The sequence below is a fragment of the Plectropomus leopardus genome, chromosome 12 (genome assembly GCF_008729295.1).
Source record: "Plectropomus leopardus isolate mb chromosome 12, YSFRI_Pleo_2.0, whole genome shotgun sequence".
In the NCBI taxonomy this organism is placed as follows: domain Eukaryota; kingdom Metazoa; phylum Chordata; class Actinopteri; order Perciformes; family Serranidae; genus Plectropomus; species Plectropomus leopardus.
Genome location: NC_056474.1, coordinates 19244932 through 19257436, shown reverse-complemented (window position 1 = coordinate 19257436; position 12505 = coordinate 19244932). Strand labels below are relative to the sequence as shown.

General features: G+C 41.7%; 1 protein-coding gene across 1 annotated transcript in view; it reads right to left on the bottom strand.

The window, feature by feature from the left end:
• kcnn1a (potassium intermediate/small conductance calcium-activated channel, subfamily N, member 1a) overlaps nt 1-3731 on the bottom strand; it is a 59755-nt gene extending 56024 nt beyond the window's left edge. The window contains exon 1 of the mRNA XM_042497910.1: nt 2405-3731. Within this exon, the coding sequence (XP_042353844.1) occupies nt 2405-3673 (1269 nt within the window). The 5' untranslated portion in view covers nt 3674-3731. The remainder of the gene's footprint in view (nt 1-2404) is intronic.
• Between the last annotated feature and the right edge of the window lie 8774 nt (nt 3732-12505).

Genomic DNA, 12505 nt, shown 5'->3' with positions numbered 1-12505 from the left:
GGTGATAACTATTGCACAGTATCCAACACCATTAACCTGATGCCTCTGTGGTGCAGAGTACCGGCAGATAAGAGGGAAGCTGTGGCATGTGCAGGTATACTGCTCAGAAAATGGACCCTATATCTGGAAATATATGATCAATATTATGCAGCGAGTTCAACAAGTCCCGCAATTCCTCTTGTCTTGGGTTAAGCTTCCCTCTCTCCGCAGAACACCCAGTGATTTTAACTTGAAAACAGCATGGTGGAAACTTCAAGGAAAAAAAGTTTACTTTCCCTTGGTCACTTCAGCGTTCTGCTGATGCTACAGAATTGAGCCAAGTTCAGAACAGTCATGTCAAGGTGGTTCGATGTACCACCTTCTACTGGTGCCAGCTTAGCCCCGTGCAAACAGCTGCAGCATTTTAAAGAGGAGTCCGGTGCTCTTATTTAGATGCTGCACCTTCATCTGTGCCTCCCGTTATTCCTTGTCCTACGATATGAAAACTGCACTAGAGGAAAACGCTCAGGGGAGGAGGAACAAAAACAACAGCGCAAGGGGACTAAACTGTATTTGAAAATAACTTTCACAACCAAAATGAACATCTGTTCATATGTCCACAGTGTATGAGCAATAATGTTTTGTGGAGCAGATTTCTCAGAGGAGACGAGAGGACTGGTGGCAATTTGTAAAAAAAAAATAAAAAATGAAAAAAGTAGTAAATTTCCTCTTGTGAGCTGTTAGCATCTACAGTAAACAACTATGTCCTTAAACATCTTGCAGTTTGATTTATCTTCTGCTGGTTTCTCTGCACCTCTGAGCAGCTTCAGCACACTAACTTGTCCACAAAATAGTGAAGAATGCAGGATGTATATGCAGTGGCGTAATGTAAAGAAGTAATAGGCTAATACTTTATTACAGTAGTTACTGTAAGTACTTTTTGGGAGTCTGTACTTGAGTTTTTATATTTGTCAACTTTCACTTTGACTACATTTCCACTAAACATCTTTGTTACTACAAAATCAGGAAGGAGGGAGACAGACAGACAGGCGGACGGCCAAATGGGAGGGTAAAAAAAAATGGATTTTGTTCTTGAAATGTTTTTCTTCAAGTCTAATCTTGGCTCTATTTTTAAAGTAGTGTATGTTACACAACTATAGAAATAAACTTCATAAGAAATAAACTTCATAATTGTCAACTGCTTAATTTTTATTAACAGCATTTACTTGTACTTTTACTGCCAATACTTAAGTACATTTAATATCAGATACTTCAGATAAGACTTTCACTCAAGAAATATTTTATTAAAGGACTTTTTACTTCTACTAAAGTCATTTTCTGGTAAGACATGTGTACTTTTACTTAAGTACGGCTTTCAGGTACTTCTTCCACCACCGTGTACATGACAATGATTCTTCATCCTTATTGCGAGTTTTCTGTAAACTACAGTGAGAATCGGTGGATGACAACACTAGTATTGACAGTTTATCTGCTAATAGATCAGATATTCATTTTGTCTTTTCTTTATTAAAACAAGCATGCTGACACATACCTTCCCACCTGTTACCATTTTCAACATTTTAACTTATTCTATCTGATTAAATCCCAAAACATTTTTACCTCTATGTTGTCACTCACTCATATTTTGATCTAATAATCAAATGTGATTATCCTCTTGATTTTCTTGCTCTCATTTGACTTGCCAGACATAATAAGTTCTGTAATGTAGATGTCTTTACTTCTAATATTACTATATTCTACACATATTAAACTGTGAGTGCAAGACAGCTCTCCAAGCAGGATTACAGAGCACATACTGTATAAAGTGACTTTGGAAGTATGTTGAGCACCGTGCCAGCAGCTGCTCACACTGACAGGTACAGGCCCAACCGACAGAAAGCTAACCGTTGTGTCTGGAAGCCAAAATATTCACATTCCCCCGCTCAGAAACCCCTCTGCTCAGTGGAAACAACACGCGCTTAGTCTCTAATTCAGCTGCCGGGGAGCGTCATGAGAATATTTGCAGTGGGCTACCCAAAACAACCCTGCAACATGGAACAGGTGTGTGTGCGCGTGTGCGTTCGCGTTTGTGCGTGCATGCGCGTGACCAAATGAAACAAATACCAGGTTAGATAAGACAATTCGCGCACTGGGTTACATGTGCGGCGGTTATAACATCGGTGCGTTTTTTTGGAAAAGCTGCATGAATGACGATTCAAACACACCAACCACCAACCACCAACCACCTTTACATACATACACAAATGCTACGCGCGTGCACACCGTACACATAGGCGAATGTGCTCTGTCAAAATCATATGACAGGCGTGGTCATTAAGTGAAAACGTTAAGAGCAGTTTGTTTTTGTCATTAGAGGCTAATTAGCTCCGATATCGCAGGAGAAAATTGTGGGGGAAAAATCTACCTTATGGAGGTCGATGCGTATCCTCTCCTCTCCTTTATGCGGGCTCTCTGGCCACAGGTGATAGCTGGAGCCGTAGTTGGGGCTTTCTTTGCTGCTGTTGCTGCCAGTCGCAGACGAGTTCCCCGCGTACGTCTGCTGTGTTACCGGGGGGGTTACGCGGGAGTCGCGGCTGTGTGGCTGCGCCTGATCGCCCTGCGCGGTGATCCTCCCAGACTTATTGCGGTCTTGTTCACAGTGCTGCGGACGCTGGGGACAGAGCCCCAGTGCGCCTTGCTGCTGCTGCCGCTGCTGCTGCTGCTCTTGCTGTTGCAGCAGTGGAGCCTGGTGAGTCCTACATAGCTCTCCTGAGCCGCTGGCGCAGTAGTTGATAGGCAAGCTGCTCCCCACCAGTAGCTGCTGCTGCGCTCGTAATTGTGGGATCTGTTGCTGCTGCAGCTCCTGAGTCTGAGACTCGAATGCTCTCCTGCTAGCCTCGGTTGACTCACATACATTTAAAGAGCGCCCTTTCTGCGAGTTTGCACGGGTTCCTTCAGGGGAGGGGTCCCTCTGTTGGAGTCTTAAATGACTGTGCTGCTGCTGCTGCTGTTGCTGCTGCTGCTGCTGCTGCTGTTGCTGCAACAACTGCCTGTGGTCTCGGTGCCCTCCTGCTCCTCCTCCTCCCCTGCAGCGTTCCACGATGCTTGCCTGTTGGTAATTATTGGCACTCCTTCGGAGTCGATCCCCGCGTTTAGATTCCCGGGAAAACAGCAGAGAGGAGGAGGACGACGTTGGTGGCGGCGGTAGTATAGGCGGCGGAAAAGGAGGGGAGGGCTGCGGTGGGAAAGGATCGGCAGGATGGTGATGGTTTTGAGAAAGGCTCGCCTCCTGTTCGGAAAAACTGCAGTGGCAGCTCGGAAAAACAGGCTGCTTCTCCGACTGCGGCTGCTGCTGCTGCTGAGAGCCGGCCGGGGCCCAGGGATCCCGCTGCAGGTGCTGCCCGGTGCTGGGTTCACTGGCTCGGTGTGAAGGTCGCTGGGCGGTGTCGTAGCTCGCCAGAGGTAGAGGGTCGCCACTGTGAACAGGTCTCCGGGAGGGCTGGCTCAGACAAGGTAGCTCCTGGAGGCTCTGGCGGTGAGCGGCGGTGGTCGGAGTGCGGTCTCGGTGGTGAGAAGAGGGCGGGGGCGGCAGGCTGAAAACAGGAGCGACTGGGTCTCGGCTCTGCTTGCTGCTTGCTTGCTTTTCGTCGGGGATGTGGTGCTGATGGACAGCTCCCGCGTACCGATGCCGCATCCCCTTGATCGCCGCGTCTCGCTGTGGTTGCTCCTTTGCCGTGCAGAGCTCCGACACCCGTTCATTGCGATCGGTCCCAGCAGAATAGAACCGACTTGTATCATTGGTAGGTTTGACCAAGACCTGCCTTAAAACGTCACCGTACAGCCAAAACACCGCCTTCGACTGAATATCGGTCCATTGCCTGCTATGCGCACAGGTTGCAGCGGATCGATCACTCCTTAAGGCTGTTAAGATAATGCAAGAATGGGATTATTGAGATGTACAGAGGTGTTTCAATCCCTCTCGATGATCTTAATCCACTGTGGACCCGATAGATCGACTTTGTCAATGTTGCCATAACCACCCTGCATAATAAGAAATCACTTTTACTGCTACGTCACCCAAACACATCCACAGGCCTGTCAAACATGATGCTTTGCCCAGCCACTATAGTTTATGATCAGCTCTAAGTGATTAGTCCCTCCTGATGTCCATAAAGTGTGTGAACAACACAGACTCGTAATATCAATTTCCAAAATCCACTTGTTGGCCCACAGAAAAGCATAACAGGGCTGTAACGATTACCTCATGCAATTCAGCCCGAGCCTTGCAGTCTGGTATTTAATAATTTAGCAGAATATGCCTGGTTTTGTATTACGAGGCAGAAATATTAAGAATGGGTGCTGCATGCAGAGCCTGCTTGCAGCCTGGCGTGTGTGTGTGTGTGTGTGTGTGAGCCGCTGCTCGCTGCTGTTGCATGCTCTCAGTCTAACATGGTAAAGGCTTCACTGTCACCGCGGAGAGGAAACCGGCTGGATGGAGGCAGAGAGGCGCAGACGGTGCAGTCCGTGGTGCTGATGGAGGAGTTCGGACGCACAACACTAAAATAGCCGCTGTTGTGGTGTGCAGTAGTCACAGGATGGACAAAAGACCGTCACATGTCGGTTAGAAAATTCTCGCAGCTGTGAGGATGCGCTATTTGATGATAAATAACTTAGATCGAAGCAGCCACCGGGGTCTAGATTTCTCCTAGGTCCGCACATTTTTAAGTTGCCACGTTACATTTTTCTTTCACAAAACGCAGTGTTTGTACGGTCACGAAAAAGCTGGAAAAGTTATGAAAAAGCCTGGAAAAAGTTTTTGAAAACTAAATATACCCTAAAAGTTTTGAGAAAAGTATGTCTGACAAACAAACAACGTGTTCAGGGACCGTTTAATATTTGAAAATCCAACAATAATTGCTATTTCTACAGTATATGTCTGCGATAATTGGGGTAATTTTGGTGTTATGTGAAGAAAACATGCCTTCCAAACCCACTGGCTTCACCCAAACATTTTTTTAAAAATGCATTCATTTTTCCTTTAAAAATCACCAAACATTTCTAAAAAAAAAAAAAATAAAAATCGGCGATCTGCGACAAACCCTGACATGTAACATCACGGTGGCTTAGAACACAAAGAAATAAAACATATTGCAAGAATAAACAGAGACAGCACCTCAAAATAAGAGCTCTGTGCCAGAAATTCACTGTTACTTTGAAACAAAATTTGTTTTTTTCCAAACTTGATACATTCGCAAGTCACCTGCGGTCCATTTAGAAAAGACCCGCGACCCACTTTTGGACCGCGAGCCACCGGGATTAAAGGGTACATTCTTTGGGGTTTTTCAAGCTTGTCTTATTTTTTTACCATACTAAAACTAGACATAAATGCCCATATGTGCAAAAAGTTATCGGTGGCTGCTCTCTCTATTTCCTTGCTGAGCTGTATGGAGGAAGAGCAACAGTAACTACTAAAAACACTGTAACTTAAGAAGATGCCTCCTTGATTTAGTAAACTCAGACTGCTGAAGCTGCTCAAATTTTGTTGCTTCAGCTGAACTTTCAATCAGACCTCTCAGGTCATCACGTGGTGGTTTGCTAAGTGAGTGAACTTTATGTATATAGTACCCTTAAAATCCAGAGTTGCAGACTAAGCTGATGTGCTGAGGAGTCTGTTCCCAGTGGTGGAGGAGCTACTTTGAAAGCAGAGCTTAGCAAGCTAACAATTGCTTCACACTGGAGGAAGTTGAAGTACAACAAAGCCAAATCTAGTTTGTTGTTACTTGGAAGAAGTAGTTCAAACTACTTTCAAAAAGACAATGTACATGCCGTACAAAATTGTGACAAAATGCATTAAAAAATTTCAAAAAATCACATGCAAAAAGTGCCCACCGGTCCACTGGTCATAAACTCAAAAAATGATAGAATGGGGCGCCTGGTGGCTCAGTGGATAGAGCGGCACTCCAAATATAGAGGTTGTATTCTTGTCGCAGCGGCCACAGGTTCAATTCAAACCTCGCCCCTTTGCTGCATGTCGCCCCCTCTCTCTCTCTTAAAACACTGTCCTGTCCATTAAAAGAAATAAAAACCCGAAAAAATAATCTTTAAAAAAAAAAGATAGAATAAAATTAATTGTTGATTCCAGGCAGAATAGAAACAAAAGAAAAGCTACAAATTATACATAGCGAGGATGTTCAAACTGCTGACACATATTTGTATCTCGGAATAGTGTTCGACTCTCTACACAAGTTTGTTGTCAACACAGACTTTGTCAATCATCAAAGATTTCACCTAATGCAAAAGCTTAAATCTTTTTGTGATACGGAGATTCTGATAAAATGTGATGTTGACATTACCATTCTATGTAATTTTTATCAACCATTCACTGAAATTCTTCAACTTTCTCTTTTTTTTTTTTTTGCTGGTTTATTGGGCTGCCTGAAAAGGCCAAGAATAGCCTAAATAGTATTGTAAAAGTAGGCTCCAAGATAACTGGAGCCCAGTAAACAGACTTTCGCTCCCTCTGGGAGAGACAGGCGGCCTAAAAAGCAAAAGGAATCTTCAGCCAGTCTGAGCATGTTCTGTCTGTCTGACTTATATATTTATATACCATTAATGTATATATCTGTGGTCATTTTTAAACTTGGTTATGTATATTAACTATAACAAATGGTTTATTTTATTTGCTCAGTGTTACCTGGTAATGATCTATCTAACCTACATTGACATGTGTAGATGAATTTCCCTTTTGGGACCATTAAAGTTGCCTGAACTGAATTGAATTGTTCATAAATAGCAATTATAAATACATCTGTCTAATCATGATCAATGGGGGTTTAATTAAAGTAGAGGAGCAATGGTAATGAAAACATTTTAAAAAATCATTCCTTTCCTTTAAGGGCCCAAACAATGTTTACATTTTCAGTAGTTAACAACACAAAAATGACCAAAAAAAAGGCAATTTAACTGCTAAAATCACTATCAAATATGAATGTGGTTGATCTACCAGAAAACTACTGCAAAATGTAGTTAAAGTACTTATTATTATTATTATTATCCAACAATATCTGACCGACAGTGCTGAGCTGCGACCGTGCAGCTTCTAACATTTGATTGCAATAGGGGTCTTGCTGTAGAAAAAGGAATTCAAAAATCTGAAATAAAACCATTTTATAACTGTAACTAGAATAAGATTCAGGTTTAATTTAATTAATGTAATTATTTGATTATTTTTAGAGGGACAGTGCACATTTGAAAGTAACTGCACCAGAGTTACCTAGCAGCTAGTTTTCATCTGTTGTCATTGGACAGGTAAACAAAAATAAACAAGAAAACACGGAACAGGAAGCAGCCCACACAACCTCAAACATGACAACACATAAAAGTCCATAAATATAAACATTTCACGACATGAAATAACACAATAAAAGACTAGATGAGGTGTAGCTGCTTTCAGATAACTTCAATCCTTCTCTGTGGAACAAACTGCCCGATCACAACTACGTCGATATCCCAAAGCAAAGTGAAAACTTTTCTCAGGGTAATGATTGGTTACTGCACGTCTGTGTGACTGTGGAGTGAAAGAACTATGGATTTTGTCTCCTCTTCATCATGGTGGCTTTGTGCTGGTATGGAGTCACTTTGCAGCCAGTTATAGATGAGAAATGATTACGCTTTAGCTGTAACGCCTACAATAAGTGTTGTAGTCACCACCTAAACCAAGACCAAGACCAAGGCCGGAGTGTATCAAGACCAAGACAAGACCAGACCAGAGTGAGTGTCACACGGTACACACCTATGATAAAATGTGGAACATGCGAACTATGGGCCCTCGACAAATTGATCTGAAAGATCTCCTAAAAACAAACGAAAATTCATTCTCATTCACCTATTTCATTGCCATCTACAGTACTGTGGAAATGTCTTAGGCCACCATAAATTTATGTTTTTGCAAAGTTGTCATCAGGATATTTACATATTTATTTCTTAGTCTCTGTATTGAGACACAAAGAATACAGAGAACATATACAATGCATTAAAACACCAAAAAAGTCAGAAAAAATGGCTTCTTCAACTTTAAGAATATTTAGTGTGAAACATGGAATCGTACAATCATAAGAAAAGGTAGCTAAAACAATCAATACTAAGCTTTAGACGTATCTTGGCTGCAACCTGGTGTAAATACACCAAAAGTTTAGTATTGTAAATGTCATACTGTCAGTGAGAGAGAGCTCAAGACATGCACAGAGGAAAGAGGGGTCACACTAACACTTGCAACTTTAGCCTGTTGAAGTTGTTTTATTCTGAAAATGTGTGTTTTTAATACTTAATACATATTTCCTGTATGTTCTGGTTTTATTTGAGTAAAGAGACTATTGAGAAATAAATATGTCTTATAATTCTAACCTTGCTAAAATAACAAAGTGTAATGTGGCCTAAGGCTTTTGCACAGTACTGTCCATGTGTACATTTAAGAGTACCATGAGTAATGTGACCACCGCTTAAATTTCAAATTAAAATTGAGTAAGTTATTGGTTCATTTGAGGCAGAAAATTTTACATCCACTCAAAGCAGCAATGTTAACAAATCAGGTGATGTGCAGGCAACTCAGCCGCATCCTCGCAGCTGAGGGGTTGAAATGAAATCTCGAGTCATCTTTGTCAGAGACCGAGAAAAGACGCAGTAAATATACAGTCTAACCCGACCGAGACAAGACCCACACCTTCAAAAATGACTAATTTGGAGTACTGCAACACTGCTTATCGTGTACACAGGAGCATTGTATTAAGATCTGATGTCTTTGTTTCTTTCATGCTCCATAAGAATATGTTAATATTTGAAAATATGAGCATAAACAACCACTTCAGTGCAAGAGAGAGAGAAATTGAGGCTGAGCCAAAGAGACAGGAGGGGATAGAGATGCAGAGGGAAGCCAACTTTTACATCATACATTAGCCATTCTTAATAAGTAATAATCCTTTGCTTAAAGCTGGTTCAGCCGTTTGGAGTTTTGATGGGTCTAAAGACTGCAGCGGTGGCACACTTTGCCTAACCACTGGAAGAAAGCTGAGGTACACTCTGTTTTATAGCTACGTGAAGTACTGCAGAAATTTGGAGCGGAGCTCTGGCCAGGGCCGCATTAGAAACCTGATCATTTTCATTAAGTAATTGGTCGCTGTGACCTGTGCGAGTTCCTTGGCAAGATGGAGTTTCATTTGCTAGTTTGGGAAGCAATGTTACTGCTTCCACATGAATAATTAAATCAAACTTTACAACTCCTGGACACACACAAACACTCATTCACCGAAAGGCTATGAACGCCAAAGCCCACATTTTCTCTCGGTCTTGCTTTTTCCCCCCTTCTCTCTCTCTCTCACAGACACACATACATACACACACATCCACAGCCATAACGATGCTGCAATATTTCACTCAAATAGCTTCTTTCGAGCAAAAGCTGCCATCAGAATTTAGTGCCTCTTGGATTTGTCCCATGCAGCCGTCAAACTTGGCCGGTCCAGCCATGTTAAAGCATATTGTGTGTCTCTGCCTTGTTGGCTCCTGTTGGGAGAAGCAGCGGAAGATCTGTGACACTAAAATGGTAGAGGAGGAAACATGGAGGAGGCCAATGGCTGCAGCACGTAACATAGGAAGTAGATAAGAAGCCTGTAATTACAGAGAAAGAGAAAACCAACCGGGGTGAAGCAGAGAGATGTGTAAGCATTTGTGTGTGCGTGAGAGAAAGAGAGAGAGAAACTGATAGTGAGCGTGTGTGTGTGAGAGAGAGAGAGAGAGAGAAATCGGACCGAGTGGGAGACATATCTAAAAAGAGCAGGTGCGCCAACACAGAATAGATCAAAAGAGTTCAATTGAAAAGAAGAGGAAGATAGAAAATGTGTTGTACTATGAAGTGAACCAAAAATAATTACACACAGGTACAGAGATTAGCCTATTATCTTAACACAGAATCATCTACGCTCAAAGATAAGTCATATGTGTTTTTATAATCACTATTCTTACAGATATTCAGATGCCTCCTAGTGCCATTTCATTGTTCCTGGCACCTTGACTGTATATTGTGTAATGTGTCTAACAGGTTTTAATGAATATAAGTCTGAGCCGTTTTACCTTTACTTTGGCAGAACACATGGCTGTTCGGGAGTTCAAACTGGAGTCCATCCGCTTATTAGGCCGTCTCTCTAACCGCCAGACTACCAGACCGTCATGACATCATCTGGACATAATTTTGTGCTTCCCTAATAGTAAACTGTAATCCATGTTGGTTTGCTTTTTTGTATAAATATTTAATTCCTAATTGAATATTGATTGCTCAATGTAATGGCTATACAGCAATATAAAAAAAACTGCGTTAACTGCGTTAAAACTGGTTTTCTATTAGCCTAGCTTTCACTATGCAATTCTGCCTGCCTCCAGGTACAATCTCCCAGAAAAATGAAAGACCGATTTACAGAGCAAAAGTGCATCAACCATTGCACAACAAAAGCAGAAAGAGAACTGTGCTGTTTGTTTTCTCAGGTCCAGCACTAGCTATCTGCAGCAAAGGAGTAATTTTGCAACGAACGAGTGATTTTGCAATGATTTATAGGTTGATCTGTTAGTGACGTTACTGTAACAGTTACTGTAGGGAATATGGAATGAACATTGCATTATAATAGCAATTATTATAACTTAGACCATAAATGTTGGCAAAGTTAGGTGAAACGCTGCCACATGGCTAAAATCTTGCAACCATCTTGCGTAAAACGCCTAGGTGATCCACGATAAACGTAGTCCAAACCAATGGTCAAATGAAGAGGCAGGTAACACTGTTTTCTGTCTGTTTGCTAATTTCACTCACTGTGTTTTGCAGGCAATACCATGTCCTGTAAAATGTCAATCAAAAGCACATTTAAAAAGTTAACTTAAAATAATTTATAGGCGATGAATGTCATCATAATCTTTATTTACAGTCATTTCCCTGTAAGTCACCATTTAATTTTTCCTGTGAAGCACTTTGCGAAGTCAGTGTCAATTTGAGCATGATAAATCTAATACATACAATAAATCACTGATCATCCCACTGACGTTTAATAATAATGATGATTAAGATTTTACCGCCATAATCGTTTGCAGAAACGTCATGAATTAGCGGAAAGGATGCTATTAATATCCACAGCCGTGCGTAATGACATCTGCTGTGGGACTGTTTGAGAGCCACAGTTGGTGTAATTGCACTCTCTTTACCGTATTTCTCACTGACAGGTCTAATGAATGGTGGAGGGGCACATGTATGGATATGCAAACAGATGTTTAAGAGGCGTCTCTGCGTCCATTTATGAAGAGCTGTGTATGTGTGTGTGGAAATGAGGTTTGTGAATGTGTGAGCAACACCACATTGATTAAGATTTATAAAACTGATTACTCACGGCTTTGTAAATTTGAGAAAAAAAGAATGTATATGCACATTTCTGCTTTTGTGCGTATGCAGAGTTTTAGTCATGAATCCCCAGGACCTCTTTATCTGGTTCCTTTACCTGCAAGAACATCTGAGACCAGCTGCCCAGACAACTGATGAAACAGCTGGTTTTCACAACCAAGAACTTCTTTATAAACTTCAGTCTCACTGTCCGTTTCTCTCTCTCTCATAAACCGCCAGAAACCGTAACGGGGGCACACAACTCAGTGGCTGTGCTCAGACCATTTTGCAAGTGAAGAAGCTGGATGTGGAATGCCGAGCTGGTGTGGTTACACGGGGTCTGCAGTTTAAGGCTGGATGGATGTAGTGCCAAATTCTCAGAATTGACACTGATGATGACGACATGCCAAGGGAACACTCCCCCAAAACGTGCCACATCTGTGGTATTGTGTTGTGTGTGTGTGATTTTAAAGAGGCCTTTTGTTGTGAGCACAACTGTGTAGTATCATGCTGTTTAATCAGCACCTGAATATTTCACACCTGGCAGGTGGAAGGATTATCGTGAAAAAGGAGAAGCACTCACCAACGCAGATTTAAACAAGTTACTGAACAACATTTAAAGGGATATTTCGCTGATTTTCAGGCAGCTTTCTATCAAAAACAATGTGGGTAGTATGTGTAGATGAACTGTGGTAAACTTTCCTCCATCTAACCAGTGCCCACAATGGCTGATCAAGAGAGTAAACCGTCCCTCTCTCTGTCCCTCAAACTCAGACCAAAATTTAAAACGGTAAAACTAGGCAGTAGTGGTAGTTGTAGGTTTTCTACCTTTTAAGCAAAAGCACCCTTTTTCTCTGTTTATGTAGCACAAAAAGCAATTGATTCTTTCTCCCGCAGAGACGTCCCAGTTTTATGTGGTCTTCTTTATATTCTTTAAGAATAATTAAGAATATTTTTTTATTTACACTCATGAGAGATAGGAGCAAAATCAAAGTACGTTTATAGTTATGTTCAGTACATGACAAATAAAAGTTAGCATTTACAGGTGAATATCTGCAGGAGTTCAACCATCAGCTGCTCTGACGTGGAGATTAGATAAAGAAAGTGAGACAA